Below are 19,738 nucleotides of genomic sequence, written 5' to 3'. Positions count from 1 at the left end.
TAGTAACTGTTAAGTATGTGCTCTAATTTAATGTAAGACACAAGTATATATGAAAACCATATTCATGTCTAAGTACTCATGTACCTTAGTGTTTGAAATTAAACAAGAACTAATAAGAACAAAGTATAATGACATGTATGTATGAAAATGCCACAATGAAACCCATTTCTTTATATACTACCCTTAAAAATTCATTTAAAAGATGTAAAAGGTCTAAGAAATATGAAAATTACTATCCTGTATAAAAACTCTGAGAAGTTATGGCAGAAACATAGATAAAAGGTTATAAAAGAGATTAAATAACCATGGGGGGAAATCGAGTACTATAGGATACTACAAAGAGAGACAACTGAAGGGGAGCAGGGGAAGTGGGGAGATGGCTCGTGGAGAAAGGACTTGCCAGAGTGCAGCTCCTAGAACTCAGGTGACACTCGGCGTTGCAGTGGGGGTCTGTAAGCTTAGCACACCAAAAGCATGATGGACGGCAGACATGCCAGAATTCTCTGGAAGCCCTGGGTCTAGGCACCCTGTTAAATGCAGGTCGGCCTGAACTAGAGCAAGACCCTACCTCAGAAAACCAAAGTAAAAGGAGGAGGAGGGGTAGGAAGAGGAAGAGAAGAACAAGCAAAAGAAAGGAAAGGAAAATAATACTATACTTGTGGCTATGAGTTTGCAGAAAAATATTGTTATCAATATATTAGATTGTTGTTCACTGAAGTAATGTCCCATTGGCTCCCATGTTCAGAAGGTTTATATTGATATTTTATTTATTTGTTTATTTATTTATTTATGAGAGAGACAGAAAGAGAAAGAAAGATAGAGGCAGATAGAGAGAGAGAGAGAGAGAGAGAGAATGGGCACATCAGGGCCTCTCACCACTGCAAACGAACTCCAGATGCATGTTCTACCTTGTGCATCTGGCTTACATGGTTCCTAAGGAATCGAACTGGGATCCTTAGGCTTCACAGGCAAATGCCTTAACCGCTAAATCATTTTCCCAGCCCCCAGAACTTTTTATTAAAGTCTTCAAGTATTACAGTTTAAGAATTGTATGGTAGAGTGGAAAGAGTAAGGTGATAACCAGATCAAATTGATTCATATTTCACAGAGACAAAGACTTACAGAAGTGTGGACATTTTCCTTCAAGAGGATATTGAGCGGTTCTGTAATGGTACCGGTTTCTTCTTCACACGAAATATTTTCCAAAAAGCCTTCTGGAAACGCTTGTGACACAGGGGATACAGAAAGGGGTTGACAAACGAATTGAACCACTGAAGCCAAAATGTAATAGTGTACCAAACTGATCTGGGACGCTTCTTGGGCGGGTAGGTAGAAAGAACGATTGTGAACAGAGAATATGGAGCCCAGCAAATGGTGAAAACAACTAAGAGAATGGCCAAGGACTTGGCTAATTTTCTGGCTCTGAGTAGCTCGAGATGTTCCCTTTGGTAAGGAGCCATGGAACCTGCGTGGCAGAGAGAGCCCAGCTTGGAAGCACCTGAGCTGCTATTCATGTGGGATCTGAAGGAAACCAGGAGGCTGATCTTTCTTCCTGGTCGGTCTGAATGAAGGGACACGGCTGATGCCTGCAGAGATGTGCTGGCGGCCTGCCTGCATCTGGATGAGCCGCCAGAGTCACGAGAAGTGGGAATGAAGCCCGGATAGCTAAGATGCCTGCTGAGATTCCCCCGCTTCCAGAGACTCCAATAAATCTGCACGTTGAAATAAGCCACCAAGACAGCCGGGGTCAGGAATTCCAAGAGGGTCGTGAAGGCAAGGATGTACCATTCCGATACAAATCCGGGTTCGCATTCTTCAGTGGTGGCCGTTGTTTTGTTCTTCCAGGCCTCTGAAGCCAGAATCATGGGCCCATTCACTAAGAAGGCCAGTATCCAAACCACCACCATCTGAGTGACAATCTTCAGGATCCCAGTGCGCTGAGCCCTATAAGACATCTACAAAGAGAGCAAATGACTCACTTGCAGCAAGAGAACATAAGCCAGATGTGGTGGCTCACGCCTTTAATCCCAGCACTCAGGGGGCCAGAGGTGGGAGGATTGCCATGAGTTTGTGGCCACCCTGAAACTACAGAGTAAATTCCAGGTCAGCCTAGGCTAGAATGAGACCCTACCTCAAAAAAAAAAAAAAGAGAGAGAGAGAGAGAGACAGAGAGAGAGAGAGAGAGAGAGAGAGAGAGAGAGAGAGAACATAAACAAGCCAGGTGTGGTGGCCCATGCCTTTAATCCCAGCACTCAAGAGGCAGAGGTAGGAGGATCGCCATGAGTTCGAGGCCACCCTGAGACTACAAACTGAGTTCCAGGTCAGCCTGGGCTAGAATGAGACCCTACCTGGGGGGAAAAAGAGCTTATATGGGCTGAAGAGATAGCTCAGTGATTAAAGGCACTTGCTCACAAAGCCTGATGGCCTCAGTTAGATTCCCCAGTACCCACATAAAGCCAGATGCACCAAGTGGCACATGTATCTGGAGTTCATTTACAGTAGTAGGAGGCCCTGGCAAACCCATTCTCTCTCTGTCTCTTGGTCTCATAAGTAAACATTTGAAAAAGTAAAAATATAAGGACATATAGGGAGTACACAGAGCATTCATAAGGTCCTCAGAAATTTGAGAGATGCACGAGAACTGGAGACATTAACATGGAAGTGTGGCATGTACACAGACAGAGGATTCAATGGCAGCCAAGGTCAAGCCAAGATGCAAACTTTCTCAATGATTTCCAAGGACAAAACTGTATACCTCAAGGTTAAGCCTGGGGTGCTACAGCAAATGTCAAGGGCAATATTTAAAATAAGAAAGCATAAGGCTGGAGAGATGGCTTAGCGGTTAAGGCACATGCCTGGGAAGTCTAAGAACCCAGGTTCAATTCTCCAGGTCCCACATAAGCCAGATACACATGGTGGTGCCCGTGTCTGGTGTCCGTTTACAGTGGCTGAAAGCCCTGGTGCACCCATTCTCTTTCTCTCTTTCTTCCCCTCTCTCTCTCTCTCTCTCTCTCTCTCTCTCTCTCTCTCGCACGCGCGCATACTAATAAATAAAAATTTAAAAAAAAAAACATAAATCTTAAGAAAGCATAGGCTGGGGAGACGGTGCAGTGAGTCCACAAAGCACTTGCCATATAAGCAAGAAAACCTGACTTCGGATCTCTGAGAACCCATGAAAATTCCAAGCAGATGTCGAAGACTGCCTACATTCCCAGGACTCAGAGGAGGCAGAGATGGGGCAGCATCTGAGGTAAGGCTAGCTAGAGTAGCCAAATTGGTGAGCTCTGAATTCAAGTGAGAGACCTTGTCGAAATAAATAAGGTGGAAAGTGATCAAGGAAGACACCTGACATTAGCCTCTGGCCTCCAGGTGAACACACACACACATGTACCCACATACATATGAATATACATGCATGCACCCACACAAAAATAAAAAAGTGGGCAGGAGGGATGGCTTCGCAGTTAAGGCACTTGCCTGAAAAGCCAAAGGACCTAGGTTCAATTCCCCAGGATCCATATGCCCAAGGGGGGGGCGTATGCATCTAGAGTTCATTTGCAGCTGCTGGAGGCCCTGGTATGCCCATTCTCTCTCTCTCTCTCTCTCTCTCTCTCTCTCTCTCTCTCTCTCTCTTTCTCTCTCTTTCTCTCTCTTTCTCTCCCCCTATCCCTCTCCTTCTTCCTCTCAAATAAATAAAAATAAAAATAAACCTTTTAAAAAGAAAAGAAAAAAGCAACTTTCCTAGTTTGCAAACATGAATCTTTTTAAAAATATTTTTATGGCTGGAGAGATTGATTAATGGTTAAGGTGTTTGCATATAAAGCCAATATACCCAGGTTTGATTCCCAAGGATCCACGTAAGCCAAATGCACAAGGTGGTGCATGTGTCTAGAGTTTGTTTGCAGCCACAGGAGGCCCTGGCATACTCGCTTGTTTTCTCTCTCTCTCTCTCCTCTCTCACACACAAATAAACACAATTTTTAATTTAAATTTGTTTTATTTCTTTATTTGCAAGCATAAGGAGAGAGAATGAGCACACCAGGGCTTTTTGCCATGGTAAACAAACTCCAGATGCACATGCCACTTTGTGCATCTGGCTTTATATGGGTACTGGGGAATTAAACCCAGGCTTGAGGCTTTGCATGCAAGCATCTTTAACTGCTAAGCCATCTCCCTGCTAAGTCAACTGAGCTTGGCTATGCCTCATCACTGTATATGTCAATCAGGGTCATGACAGGTGTTCTTTTCAGGGAAATACAATGTCAACCTCAGGCTGAATCACCCAGTGTAGCAATATTGTTTGATAAAACTTCATGTCTCTGGGAACATACATAAATACATAGAGAAAAACATATGTTCCAGATCACAATGCAAACTTTATTTCTCACCTTAGTCCCACTTCAACTGATTCCAACACTCAGGAAAACTCTCCTCTACAAGCATGCTAACACCTTGGGGTGGGACTGTGGAGAGCCACAACCAGTAGGAGCCATTGACATAGGCACAGCCATGTGCATCTCTAGCTGAACCAGCAGAGATGAAGCGGGGGTGGGGTCTCCTTAATCTCTCCTGTTGGACTCTTTGTATGGGCCTGACCTTGTGCAGGAGACAATACATGCAAAAAAAAAAAAAAAAAAAAAAAAACAGTCAGGAGGGAACACATGCCTGATACTGAGAACCTACAACAGGGAAGGTTATGAGTCTTTAGGAGTGTGATGCCTGCTGCTATCTGGCTAAATATATATACTATGCTATCAAACTGCCCAGTAAGCACTTCTCTTAATGTTCATACCCATATATTAATGCTACTCTCACTTTTGGTTACAGAACCTCTGGGATGACTGAAAGATCACCATAGTGCGAAAAAGAAGTGACAGAGGAGTGCTCAGCTCTGAAACATCTCTATCACACGTCCCAAGGCTCAGTGTCCATTGCAGAAGAGGTGGCGGAAAGAATGTAAGAGCCAAAGGAAGGTAGGACTGCTTACACTGCAATCTACCAGACACAAAATGGCCTGGATATCCATGACCTTGCAGTGCCTGACACTACATACACAAGCTCATCATAATAGGAGGAAAAGATGGTGACCAAAATAAAATAAAGAATGATTGAGAGGGGGAAGAGGTACGATAGAGAGTGGAGTTGAAAAGGGGAGAGTGGGGGAAGGAATTACCTTGGTTTATTGTTTATAATTATGGAAGTTGTCAATAAAAAATAATAATAATAGGCCTGGAGAGATGGCTTAGCGGTTAAGCGCGCTTGCCTGTGAAGCCTAAGGACCTCGCTTCGAGGCTTGATTCCCCAGGACCCATGCACAAGGGTGTGTATACACCTGGAGTTCGTTTGTAGTGGCTGGAAGTCCTGATGTACCCATTCCCCCCCACTCTTTCTCTCTCTCTGTTGCTCTCAAATAAATAAAATAAAAATAAAAATAAACAAAAATTAAAAAATAATAAAGTACACACAAAAAGTAGTTAGGCTGGAGAGGTGGCATATTGGTTAAGGTGCTTGTCTATAAAGCTAAAGGACCTAGGTTCACTTCCCCAGTACTCATGTAAACCAGATAAACAAGGTGGCACATGTGTCTGGAGTTCATCTGCAGTGGATGGAGGCCCTGATGCACCCATTCTCTGTCTACCTCTCTCTCTCTCCTCTCCCTCTCTGTTAAGTAAATAAATAAATAAATAAAATACATTAAGGAAAATAATAAAATAAAAAATACAGTCAGCAGCTGCCTTATTCCTACATCGTCTGACCTTGCCCCCCACCCCCACCAGCAACACTCTCCCCATGCTTTTTCCATACTTGATAAAAGACAGCTGAAGCCAGGCATGGCGGCACATGCCCTTAATCTCAGGCAGAAGTAGGAGGATCACCATGAGTTCAAGGCCATCCTGAGAACAGAGAGTAAATTCTAGGTCAACCTGGGCTAGAGTGAGACCCTACCTCGAGAAACAAAAAAAAAAGAAAGTTGTTGCCAAAGCTTTTCTGCTTGTGTAGAAATTAAAGCATCACTGGTTAGGCAGTGCTACAGTGTCTCTAGCAGAGCCTGCAGACCACCTGATCCCAGCTCTCTCTGGTCACTGAACCAAGAACTTATTTAAGAACTATGTACAGGGCTGGAGAGATGGCTTAGTGGTTAAGCGCTTGCCTGTGAAGCCTAAGGACCCCGGTTCGAGGCTCGGCTCCCCAGGTCCCACGTTAGCCAGATGCACAAGGTGGGCGCACGCGTCTGGAGTTCGTTTGCCGAGGCTGGAAGCCCTGGCGCGCCCATTCTCTCTCTCTTCCTCTATCTGTCTTTCTCTCTGTGTCTGTCACTTCAAATAAATAAATTAAAAATTAAAAAAAAGAACTATGTACAGCTGGAGAGATGGCTTAGCGGTTAAGCTTTTGCCTGTGAAGCCTGAGGACCCCGGATCGAGGCTCCATTCCCTGGGACCCACGTTAGCAAGATGCACAAGGGGGCGCATGCGTCTGGAGTTCATTTGCAGTGGCTGGAGGCCCTGGTGTACCCATTCTCTCCCTCTCTCTCTCTACCTCTTTTTCTGCCTGTTGCTCTTAAATAAATAAGTACTTCTTTCTATGTAAAAAAAAAAAAAAAAAAACTATTAAAAAAAAACTATGGAACATCAATCTCCCTGAACTTATTTTTAATTATAAGGAAATATGTTCCCCTGCCACTCCAAACTCCCAGCATTTCTGAGGATAAGCTCAAATGCAAACTGACCAGAATGGTGCTCAGCACAACCTCCCACATCCATATACTCCTTTACCTTCTACTTCTCGTGACACTAATTAATACATCTCCTGCCCTAAATCACGTGGTTATGAAGAGGGTAACAATACCCAGATGGTCACAAACCTGCATTTTTTTAGTTGCTCTGTTCAGCCTTTGTGATGATAAAATGCAATGTGCTAGGAAGTGATCCCTCTTTTGCTATGCATAAGGGCAATTGAGATGAGGGCCATACAGGGGCTTGAGAAGAGGGTGCCTGTCTCATCACTGGGGAGCATTTTTGACAGATGACAACTCAAGCATTGCTGGACTCGAGACCCAGCTGATTGGAGTGGCCGTGACCTCTCTGAAATCAATCAGTGGCCAAGAGCTCACCCTCTTCAAAACGTGTGTATTATTTAAGAGTTGTCCCTTCCCCTGCCCCAGTAAAACAGCCAGACATCCTGTCAGTCACATTCCATTTGTGAGACAGAACGGCCCACTGGAACTTGCTGGTGTTAATAAGATGAGAGTGTATTCTAAGTCCCTGTTTATCGCTGATTGATGTCCCTTTCAAAAGAGAAATTAATGTGGCAGTCCTAGCCACTAGTCCCTGTGAATATGACATGTATTTGGAAATACCTTTCTGCAGATGAAATTACATCAAATGATGTCATACTAAGTCAGGGGGTCACCTTAATTCAGTATGACTGGTGTCCTTGTAAGGAGAGAATGCAGGGGCTGGGACGCTAACTCGGTGGGCAAAGTGCTTTGCAAGACAAGCATGAAGACATGAATACAACACCTGGTTCCCATGCAGAATCAGAGGCATGATGGTGCACACCCGAGAACCCAACACTGGACAGACAGAGAAGGAGAAACCCCGGGGCTCACTGTCCGGAAGGCTGTCTGGAAAGTTAGGCTAGCCTAATGGGTGAGCTATGAGAAAATGAGAGATTCTGTCTCAAAAAGAGGTGGACAGCCAGGCATGGCGGTGCACGTCTTTAATCCCAGCACTGGGGAGGCAGAGGTAGGAGGGTTACTGTGAGTTCAAGGCCACCCTGAGATGACATAGTGAATTCCAGATCAGCCTGGGCTAGGGTGAGACCCTACCTTGAAAAACCAAAAAAAAAAAAAAAGAGGTGGACAAAAATTAATAAAAATTAATAAAAATAAAAGAGGAGCACAGTAGCCCTAAGGATAACACCAGACATTGACATTTGGCACGTGCACACATGCACACACACACACACACACACACACACACACACACACACACTCACATCTACTTTCTCTCTGGGCATCACTCCTCATCTCTCTATTAACCTGCAAGCATTTTTTTTTTTCCTAACTAGGAAAGCTGCTGTCCCTTTCCTGCCTAAGGGTGGGCTCAAAAGCTTGGACAAGGTCACTGAGAAATCAAGCTGGAGATGAGCTGAAAACCTCCTCCCTGTGTGCCAGGTGGAAAAAGCTATGCTGCATGCATCCCTATGGGAGAGAGAAGTCATCAGTGGTGATAAACAACAGTGCACATTTCAAGCCTTCAGTTTGGCCAGCCAGGCCAAATGAGCCAAGGAGCGCACTAGTGGCTCGTCTGTTAGAGGAAAACCAACTGCTCTCTAAGGGGACTGGAGGCCTGCTCCACAGGAGGAAATGCATGCCTGATACTGAAAACCTAGTCAAAAGCCTATGGCAGGGGAGGTCATGAGCCCTAGAGGAGTAATGCCTGCTGTTGTCTGGTTAAATGCATATATTATGCTCACCAAAATGCCCTATAAGCACTTTTCTTAACATCATACCCATATGTTAATGCTACTCTCTCATTTGGTTAGAGACGCATCTCTTTTCAGATGGTGGTGACCTCTGGGATGACTCAAAAGGCAACACAGGGCTGAGAAGAAGTGACAGAGGAGCATTCAGCACTAAGACATCTCTGTCACAACTTCCAAAGCTCAGGGTCCATTGTGGAAGAGGGGGCAGAAAGAATGCAAGAGCCAAAGGAAGGGTAGGACTCCTTACAATGCAATCTTCCAAACACAAAATGGCCTGAATATCTATGACCACATAGTACCTGGTACTACCTGCAGAAGGCCCTCATAATAGGAGGAAAAGATGATGACATCAAAATATAGGAGAGACTAATTGAGAGGAGGAGGGGATACAGTGAAGGTTGTACTTGTGAAGGGGGAAGTGAGGGAGGGGAGGAAATTGTCATGGTTTATTATCTATAATTATGGATATTGTCAATAGAAAAAGTTAAAAGAAAAGTTTGGAAGAGCATGGTGGTACACTCCTTTAATCCCAGCACTTGGAAGGCAGAGGTTGGAGGATTGCTGTGAGTTTGAGGCCACCCTGAGACTACAGAGTGAATTCCAGGTCAGCCTGGGCTAGAGTGAGACCCTAGCTCTAAAAAAAAAGTTTGGACAACCAGTGACAAAAGTCCCAGGAATGGAGAGTACTGTTTTTAAACATTGACTCTACTTATAGCAAGAAACAGTTTTACAACACAACCAAGTATACAGATAGAAGAATCATGAAACTGTAGTTTCCTTTATGCTATGCAAGTGATATTTCTCTGATATACTTTTTTCCTTACTCATTCTATTCTATTCTACTCTACTCTGCTCTATTCCATATTGTTTTTAGTACAACAACAACAACAACAACAAAAGAGGGCTGGGGAAATGACTCAGTGGTTAAAGGTGTTTGCTTTAAATCTTGCTGGCCAAGGTTGGATTCCCCAATAGTAACATAAAACAAGATGCAACTAGATTTTCTTTGAAATGGCAAGAGGCCCTGACATGCCTATTCTCTCTCTCCCTCTCTCCCTCTCCCTCTCCCTCTCTCAATCTCTCTCTCTCTCTCTCTCTCCTCACAAATAAATAAACAACTTCTAAAGGGGAAAAAGCAACTAGTTACAACTGACTATATTGATTTCATGACTCAATAATAATATAAGACCGGCAGTTTGAAAAACAATGAGATTAATGGCGCCTGAATTGTTAATCCAAACGGATCAGCACCTGCTCCATTGCTTAGCCCACAGAGGCCCTGGCACAAAAAATACTAAACTCCAACTGGTAGAGCTGGCTCACCATCCCATCACGTCCATTTTGCTCATACTCTTGCCCGTTTGGAATGTCAGCTAGACACATTCTCAGCTCCTTTTGCAGGACAGTGAGATGAATGGAACTGAGTTTCACCAATAAGATATGAGTTGAAATGATAGTGAATGTGCCCTGAGTGCTTCAAAGAAAACCCCTTGCCCTGAACTTCCGTCCTTCCCTTTTCCTGTCTAGAGTCAGGAGTAACAACAATCTAACTTTAACCAGCCAGAAGCACGTTACTGTCTGTGGAACAAATCTGGCCCAGCACATGTTCCTATAAATAAAGTTTTATCAGCACACAACCGAGTACATATTTTCCCATCTATCATCTAGGGCTAGTCTATGCCACAATGCAGAGTTGAATAGATACAGTCAAGGTCATACATAGTGTGATAGTTAAGGTGTTGTCAACTTGATCTGTTTAGTAATCCACAGGCTGCTTCTAGGAAGGATCAACTAAAGGAGGAGGTCTTTCTCCCAGGGTGAGCCCTTCCCCCAGACTGGGCGGCGCGCTCAGAGAGGGACTTGATATAAGGAAGCTCTGGGTAAAAGAGTTCCCTTTTTTTTTTCCTTCCTTCCTTCCACTTGACTGCCGGAGCTGCTCCCTACCTTCCAGCGTGGATTGAAGACCAGTACGAACTAAAGACCAACATCAACTGAAGACCCACGTGGATCGAAACCCAGCGGCTCCTCAGGAAGCCTCCAGGCTTTCCGGCACCATCTGCAGTGCCGGTCGGGACTGCTGAGGCTTCTGGCCACGAGGACTGAGCAGCTACCAGGTTCGGTGATTCTCAGGCCTGCAACTGCTATTGGACTACTGTAAGCTAATCCAATAAATTCCCTTTATAAAATAATTCGTTCTAGTAATTCTGTTCCTCTGGAGAACCCTGACTAATACACATAGCTAAAAAATATTAATTTTCAAGCCCTGGTTCATAACAGTTTTCTGATCCCTAACCTGGAGGCAGAGCCACCCTGCTAGATTTATTCAACTCTATGGATAAAGGAAGTCAAAGATTTCAAATCTCCGTCCCATATTTCTGTGGCCTCCTCCTACCCCATATGTTATTTTCTCCTCTCCTTTGTTCCATTGCTGAGAACTTTACTAACTCAGACTGAGAATGTGGCTCAGCTGGTAGAGTGCTCACCTAGCATTCACAAAGCCCAATATCACAAAAAAAAAAAAAGAAAGAAAGGAAGGAAGGAAGGAAGGAAGGAAGGAAGGAAGGAAGGAAGGAAGGAAGGAAGGAAGGAAGGAAGGAAGAAAGAAAGAAATCTGGTCTGGTGGCACACACCTATAAGCCCAGTGCTCAGGAGGTAAAGGCAGGAGGCTCAGAAATCCAGTGTCACCTTCAGCTAAAAGCTTGAGGCCAGCCTGATCTACATGCTACATGAGACAATTCTCAAAAATAAATAAATAAACACTAACTCATTAATGAAGCTGCAGCAGAGTTTGGCTAAGTTCACACTTTCTTGTCACAGACCTTAAGCTGGCTGGTCCCACCGTGTCACCTGTATGTCCTCGGGCCATTCAGAATTAATTTTCTCTTCTCAGCCAGTCTGGGATTCTTTCTAATTGCCCACCACATTCCACTCTGTAGAAAGTATTCATGTTTCAACTTGTCTGTGGAGTGTGAGCCTTGCAGATACCCCAACCTACAAAGGACTCAGCACCTCTGACACTTAGTTGGGTTTTCGTCATGCCATTCCATTTCTGTGGCTCAAAATAAAAGCCATTGAGAACTTTCAGCCAGACGCCAGAAAGATTGGGGGTCTTCTAAAGTTTCTCAACAACAACAACAAAAAATAGACTTTTGGCTGGAGAGATGGCTTAGCTGTTAAGGCATTTGCCTGCAAAGTCAAAGGAACTAGGTTCAATTCCCCAGTGCCCACATAAAGCCAAATGCACAAAATGGCACACACATCTGGAATTTGTTTGCAGTAGCTGGAAGCCATGGGGTGCCCATTCGCTCTGTCTCTCTTTTCTCTATCTCTCTCTGCTTGAAAGTAAATATAAAAAATATTTTAAAAACGTAAACACGTGAGCCAGGCATGGTGGCACACATCTTTAATCCCAGCACTTGGGAGGCAGAGGTAGGAGGATTGCCATGAGTTCAAGGCCACCCTGAGACTACATAGTGAATTCCAGGTCAGCCTGGGCTAGAGTGAAACCCTACCTTGAAAAAAAAAAAATTAAGCTCTTTTTGGTCAGCATGTTGGTATAACTCAGTTGTAGATTGCATGCTTAGAATGTCCAATCCACAAGATCCATTGTTCCCCACCATCTACAGAACCCAAAAAATAGATTTTAGGGACCCCAAAGTTAATAAAGGCTTAATCTTAAGGAAAATAAAATCATATTTATTAAGTAGTTAATAAGCAATTATTAAGGAAAACAAATTGATATTTTGACTTACAGCATTTGAGACTGACTGGTATCGATCATAAGTAATGAGGACAACATTATATACAGATGCTGTACACAAAAGATAGTCGGTAATGAGCCAAAATGCACAGATTTCACTTCCAAAACTCCAGTTAAACAGTGAGTGAGGGATGTACAGAGGGATGGAGATCACGCCTGTACAGAGAAAAAAAACACAGGTTAAAATAAGACACACCATTGGTTACAAAGAGGCATACGTTGTAATAGGTACTCAACAGAATAAGACATTGGAATTCACTAGAAATGGCTTAGCTGTTGCTGTGATTTGGATGCATGTCCCCCAAGGGTGCATATGTAAATGCTTGGGCTCCAGGGTGGGCTATAGACCTTAAGAAGTGTAGCCTCGCAGAATGAGCTTAGGTCTTTTGGGATATGTACTTGAAGGGATGTGGGCCACCAGTGTCTCAGACTTTCTTACTCCTGGTTCCTGGTTCTAGGCAGCACTTGCTCCCCACATATGCTGTCAAACATTGCCATCTGCCACCCATCAGAAGCGAAACCAACAGGCCACCCAGAATGAGAAGTAAGCCTCCAGACTGTGACCAAAAGAACCTCTTCATTTATGTTAAGCGCCTCTGAGGTTTTGTTGCAGTAATGCCATGCTGATAACACAGTTTTTTTTAGAAAGATTGTTGATACTTTACCAAACCTTTCAGGGCTGATATTCTAAACAGTCTTTACATGTGACTTTTATAATACTTGTCGTGAACAATGGACCTATAGTGATTCCTTACTACTTTCCAAGTTAACTAGAGATCCTAACCTCATATTCCATCCATAAGTCATCTTAATGTCTTCATGATCCATCCCAAATAGGATGGGCCATATTCACCCTGACATGCCCCATTGTTGTCACATCCTTTTCTCTTGGCCAAACGTAGGACCTCACATCCACCAAGTACATGGTTCTAGCTTCCTCTTTTCTACTGAAAACTGCATTTACTTCTAGTCATTCTTCCCTCATGGTAAAAAACTGGCTGTCTCTACATCATCTTTCTCAGAACTTCCTTGGCTAAAGTGATCCCTCAGTCATCTTCACTGGCAACTTTGCTGTTTTGTCTCATTTTTCTCTCTTTCACAAGTTACATTCTAGTTTACATCATAGCCATCTTTTCACTTGTCTTTCCTGAGGATTAAGGTCATGTTATTGAGCTAGAGAGATTTCTCAGTGGTTAAGGCTCTTGCTTGCAAAGCCTAACGACCCAGGTTCAGTCCCTCAGTACCTGCAGAAAGCCAGATGCATAGTAGTGCATGCCCTGGTGTGCCCATTCTCTCTCTCTCTCTCCCCCCCCCCCACCCTTCTTTCTCTCTCTGTCTCTTTTTCTTCTCTCTCTGCTTGCAAAAAAATATTTTTAATTACAAAAAAAGAAAAATCATGTTTCAAGTTGGGCATGGTGGTAAACTTTTTCTCTCTCGGTCTCTGTCTCTTCTCTGCTTGCAAAATTTTTTTTTAATTTTTTTAAACAAATGTCATGTTACAAGTTGGGTATGGTGGCAAATGCCTTTAAACCCAGCACTTGGGAGGCAGAGGTAGGAGGATCACCTTGAGTTCAAGGCCAGTTTAAAACTATATAGTAAATTCCAGGTCGGCCTGTACTAGAGTGAGACCCTACTCTGAAAAAGAAAAAAAAAAGAAAAAAAAGGAAGAAAAAGAAAAGAAAGTGATAAAAGATCATATTACAAATCAATGTTTGCATTTCCCACAACATTTATATTGACACATTCACCTTAAATTAATAACAACTGATCAGTTATCATATAATAATCACATGCCAGACATCATACTCTGTGCATTAGAAATATCATCTCATTCAATGAATAAATAAAATAAATATTTCATTTCAGCCTCACTGACTTTGTGAGATAGGAACCATGCTGATTTAACTGTTTAAAAAAAAAGACTCAGGAGTGGTTAAGGCATTTGCCTACAAAGCTTGATAACTGGAATTCAATTTCCCAGTGCCCATGTAAAGCCAGGTGCACAAGGTGGCACATGTATCTGCAGATTCTTTGCATGGGCTGGAGGCACTGACATGCCCATTCTGTCTCTCTATCTCTCTTCTTACAAATAAATAAATAAATAAACATTTTTAAAAAATTAAAAAATAGAACATATTAAAAAAAAGACTCAGGTTAGCTGGGCGTGGTGGTGCACGCCTTTAATCCCAGCACTCGGGAGACAGAGGTAGGAGGATCGCCGGGAGTTCAAGGCCATCCTGAGACTCCATAGTGAATTCCAGGTCAGCCTGAGCTAGAGCAAGACCCTACCTCGAAAAACCAAAAAAAAAAAAGACAGGTATGAGACTGGGAAGATCGTTTGAATGTCAGATATATGCCTTTGCCCCGTGTGTTTGTGATTAAGCCTCATGTGTTTTGGATACTTGGTCCCTATCCGGTGGCAGTTTGGGAGGTGGACCCTTGCTGGAGGTGGTGTGTCACTGGGAGTGGAACTTGAGGTTGCTTAGCTCAGCTTACCAGTGCTAGCTCAGCTTGCTCTGGTAGCTTTCCACCAGCTGCTGTGACAAGAAGTGATATACAGCCTCTACTCTGCCACCTTGTCCCTGCCGTGATGAATCTTCCCCCTTGAGACTGTAAGCCAAAATAGACCCTTTCTTGTCATTCATTGCTTTTGGTTGGGTGTTTTGTCCCAGACTGCTCAGTGGATAAAGCATTTGGCATGTAAGCATTAGCATCTGAGTTTGGGAACCCAGAACTCACATAAAGGAGCACAAATAGGGAGCTGGAGTGATGGCTTAGCATTTAAGGCGCTTGCTTGCAAAGCCTAAGGACCCAGGTTCAATTCTCCAGGCCTCAAATAAGCCAGATGCACAAGGCGGCACATGCATCTACGGTTCATTTGCAGTGGCTGGAATCCCTGGTGCCCCATTACCTCTTTCCCTCCCTCTGTCTCAAATAAAAATAAATTTTTAAAAAAGCACAAATAGCTGTAATTCCAGTGTGTCTATGGAGAGATGGGAGGCAGAGGTAAGAGAAAGCCCAGGAGACTGTGGGCTACCTAATCCAGCAAGTGCAGCAGCTGACAATGAGAGCCCCTGCTTCACACAAGGTAGAAGATGAAGACTGACACCCAAGGGTGTCCTCTGACTTCCACAGGTGTGCCTGACCCCCCCACACACACACATACACACACACACACACACATGAGCTAGGTGTGGTGGCATGTTTGTAATGGGAGGCTGAAATAGGAAGATTACCAAGGGGTTGAGGCCAGCGTGAGTTGCACCGTGATGTCCAGGCTGGCCTGGACTACACAGTGAGATGATATTTGTCTCAAAAAAAAAAAAAAAAGAGACTGATTGATATGGGGAGGGAGTATGATGGAGAATGGAGTTTCAAAGGAGAAAGTTGGGGGAGGGAGGGTATTACCATGGGGTATTTTTTATAATCATGGAAGTTGTTAATAAAAATTTGGAAGAAAAAAAAAGAGGAAACATCACTACAACAAAACCCAATCCTCTAGTAATTGGAGGAGTTTGGATTTGGAAGCAGGCAATGTGAGTTCAAAGCCCCTGATGCTCACCAAAATCTTCACCAAGTGGATGAACTAATAGACAAGATCAACCACAATGAGTCAGCCCAGTGTAGATAAGCTCACTGGGGAAGATGACTACACAGGACTCCCTTCCCTGAACTATGTTTTTGATTGGGTTTGTAGCTACGTTGTCATTTCAGACAGGTGTCAGTACTTGCTGCAGATATAATCTTCTAAGTGGAGGCTTCGTTGAAATTTGATTTTTATCGAATGTTTTCAGATTTTTATCAGGTTCTTGTAGAAATTCTCATGTTTTACGTGAGAACCGAATTGCTTAACATTAAGAATAATGGTAAGGCCGGTTGTGGTGGTGCAAGCCGGTAAGAAATTGCTGAAGAGGCGGAGGCAGGAGGATCAGGAGTTTGAGGCCAGCCTGGGCTACACATTTTGATCCCTGTTTCTTCCCAGCCTCATCTGCAGCCCTCCCACAACACAAACTCTCAAACACAACCCCCACCCCAACAACACTAACACACACATACATAGAATGATGGGAAGGACAAAGGAAGTAAAAGGGAGATAGATAATATGGGCCGTAATGGCCTGGTGTCAGAACATGAAAGAGAATAAATAATTTCATATCCTTCCCCATTTTTGCATACAGAATGGGAGGCAGGACATGAGAGATAGGAAGAGCTATGTGATAACTGGTCTATCACTGAACTATCTCCTCAGACCTCATTTTTTGCACTGTTTTTTTTTAAATTTTTTTTTTGTTCATTTATTTGAGAGCGACAGACAGAGAGAGAAGGAGGCAGAGAGAAAGAGAGAGATAGAGAGAGAATGGGTGTGCCAAGGCCTCCAGCCACTGCAAACAAACTCCAGATGCATGCGTCCCCTTGGGCATCTGGCTCACATGGGTCCTGGGGAATCAAGCCTCAAACAGGGGTCCTTAGGCTACCCAGGCAAGCGCTCAACCGCTAAGCCCTCTGTTGCAGTCCGGTTCGCATTGCTGTTAGAAATCACCCAACTAAAAGCAGCTTCTGGGAAAAAGAGATTTATTTTGGCTTACAGGCTCGAGGGGAAGCTCCACGATGGCAGGGGAAGATGATGGCATGAGCAGAGGGTGGACATCACCCCCTGGCCAACAGAAGGTGGACCACAGTAACAGGAGGGTGTGCCAAACACTGGCAAGGGGAAACTGGCTATAAAGCCCTTAAGCCCGCCCCCAACAATACTCCCTCCAGAAGGCATTAATTCCCAAATATCCATCAGCTGGGAACCTAGCATTCAGAACACCTAAGTTTATGGGGGACACCTGAATCAAACCACCACACCATCTCTCTAGCCCCTACACTATGTTTTGATTCACAGTCTCACAAGCTTTCCCAGGCTGGCCTTGAACTCACTCTGCAGCCCAGGTAGGCCTTAACTTTGTGGTTCTCCTACCTAAGCCCCTCCCCCAGGAGCTGGGATTACAGGTTTGCTTCAGTTTTTATTGGTAGATTAACAAACCTGTTGGTTTTGTTTTAATTATGAGGGGCTTTGGTTTAGTCTGATTCGGATTTGATTTACTGAAATGCTGTCTCACATGTAGCCAGCTGGCCTCAATCTCTCTGCATAGCTCAGCTGGCCTTGAACTCACAACCCTCCTGCCTCCTCAGTCTCCCTCTTGAGGTTTGGAATGATGGATATAAACAATTGTGTGGGCTTCAGTTGTGTTCTTTCATATTGATTATTTATTTATTTGCAAGCAGAGAGAGAAAGGAGACAAAGAGAGAAGGCACACCAGGGTCTCCAGCCACTGCAAAGTGAACTCCAGTTGCATGAGCCACTGCATCTGGCTTTATGAGGTACTGGGGACTCAAGCCCAGGTCATTAGGTTTTGCAGGCAAGCACCTTAGCCACTGAGCCATCTCTCCAGCCCCAGTTGTATCTTTAATAAGCTTGGTATCTCATCAATGACAGGAGCATAGGGGTGGGGCAGCGCCTTTAAGAGAAAACAGATAACTAGGTTTCCCTGAGGTAAATAAAGAATCTCAGGCTGGAGAGATGGCTTAGCAGTTAAGATGCTTGCCTACAAAGCCTAAGGACCCAGGTTTGATTCCCCAGTACCCACATAAGCCAGATGCACAAGGTGGCACATGTGGCTGGAGTTTGTTTGCAGTAGCTAGAGGTCCTGGTGTGCCTATTCTCTCCCTCTCTCTCTCCCTTCTCTCTCGCACACACACACAAAATAAATAAATGAAATATTAAAAAAAAAAATCTCAAACACAGAGACACTCATATTGTGGCCCATGACTACGGCTTCCAACATTCCAGCATGTATATTTTCCAATCCTATATTCATTTCTTCATTTGCACTGGAGATGCCACTGACTTAAATATTAAATAGAAAGATCATTTTTTTAAGATTTGAATTAAATACTCTTTTATACATTCTGAATGAGATGGAGGAAGAAGGAAGTGTTTCAAACTCTAGAAGCACTTCCAATAGCAGTTAACTTAGAAGACACCCTAGTCCATTCCTTCGGCTGTGAAAAATCCTTTCTGTCACCTCCTGCTCTGTGTGATGTTTCATGTTCTCAGCTCCTCTGCCTGAGAAGTAATGGAGATGTTTGTGATTCATTCTAAAGGAGTTTCAGAAATCTCTCTCTGATGATCTCACTCTTACAATGTCACCAAAAGCATGCTTGTGGTTCAAATGGGCCTTGCTGAGTCAAGCCAAGAGCCAGATCCTTAAATAAACAGTAACCCTTTGGCATGTGTGACTAAGAAAAAGTAAGAGGGCTGGAGAGATGGCCTAGCAGTTAAGGCATTTATCTGCATAGCCAAAGGACCTTGGTTTGATTCTCCAGGTCCCACGTAAGCCAGATGCACAAGGTCGCACATGCGTCTGGAGTTCATTTCCAGTGGCTGAAAGCCCTGGTACACCCATTCTTTCTCTCTCTCTCTGTCTGCTTCTTTTTCTCTCTCTGTCTCTCAAATAAATAAAATTAAAAAAAAAAAAAAAAGAAAAAGAAAAAAATCAAGTAAGCGATCTTAAAAGAAAGTGGTGAAAAGGAAAAGGGGGGGCAAGGATAGATACCTGAAATCTGTCCTTTGATCTTCACACACATGCTGTTGTATGCATGCACCTGTACTCACACACATGCACATAGACACACACACCAGAAAACATTTTAAAAAAAAGGACATCTGTGATGGAAGCTCATTTCGTGTCAAGGAACAGCAAGTGCGAAGGATGTGATGTGAGAGGGTGTGCAATGTCTTTGAAGCTAGAGAGGATGGAGTGGTGAGTGGGGAGAAACCGAGAAAAGAGATGGAAGAGGAATGACAAGGAAACCCCTGCATGATGTGAAGGGACTTGCTTCAGGCCAGCTGTCCCTGCCTCCTGTTCCTCCACCTTGAAACGGAATTCCCTTCTGTTTGCCCAGGTGTATCTTTTTTTTTTTTAATTTTTTATTTATTTATTTGAGAGCGACAGACACAGAGAGAAAGACAGATAGAGGGAGAGAGAGAGAATGGGCACGCCAGGGCTTCCAGCCTCTGCAAACGAACTCCAGACGCGTGCGCCCCCTTGTGCATCTGGCTAATGTGAGACCTGGGGAACCGAGCCTCGAACCGGGGTCCTTAGGCTTCACAGGCAAGCGCTTAACCGCTAAGCCATCTCTCCAGCCCGGTGTATCTTTCTTTAATTTTTACTTCCTGTGGTGTGTGTGAGAATGCAGATGCACATGTGCCACAGCATGTGTGTGGAGATTAGAGGACAATTTTTTTGCTGTTGTTGTTGTTGTTTGAGGTAGGATCTCACTCTAGCCCAGGCTGACCTGGAATTCAATATGTAGTCTCAGGCTGGCCTGGAACTCATGGCCATACTCCTACCTCTGCCTCCCAAGTGCTGGGATTAAAGGCATTGTGGTAGTTTGATTCAGGTGTCACCCATACACTTAGGTGTTCTGAATGCTAGGTCCCCA

The 19,738-nt window shown here is 44.0% G+C and overlaps 1 protein-coding gene across 1 annotated transcript in view; it reads right to left on the bottom strand.

The window, feature by feature from the left end:
• Positions 1 to 1,085: 1,085 nt before the first annotated feature.
• The window catches only part of LOC101594930 (histamine H4 receptor), a 42,715-nt gene continuing 24,062 nt past the window's right edge, over positions 1,086 to 19,738 (bottom strand). Inside the window, exons 3-4 of the mRNA XM_045135311.1 lie at positions 12,240 to 12,403; positions 1,086 to 1,955 (exon numbers count right to left, since the gene is read on the bottom strand). Coding sequence (XP_044991246.1) covers positions 1,143 to 1,955; positions 12,240 to 12,403 — 977 coding nt within the window. The 3' untranslated portion in view covers positions 1,086 to 1,142. The remainder of the gene's footprint in view (positions 1,956 to 12,239; positions 12,404 to 19,738) is intronic.

This window comes from Jaculus jaculus, chromosome 15 (assembly GCF_020740685.1).
Source record: "Jaculus jaculus isolate mJacJac1 chromosome 15, mJacJac1.mat.Y.cur, whole genome shotgun sequence".
Taxonomy (NCBI): Eukaryota; Metazoa; Chordata; class Mammalia; order Rodentia; family Dipodidae; genus Jaculus; species Jaculus jaculus.
Note: the sequence above shows the minus strand (reverse complement) of the source record. Positions and strands in the feature narration are given on the sequence as shown.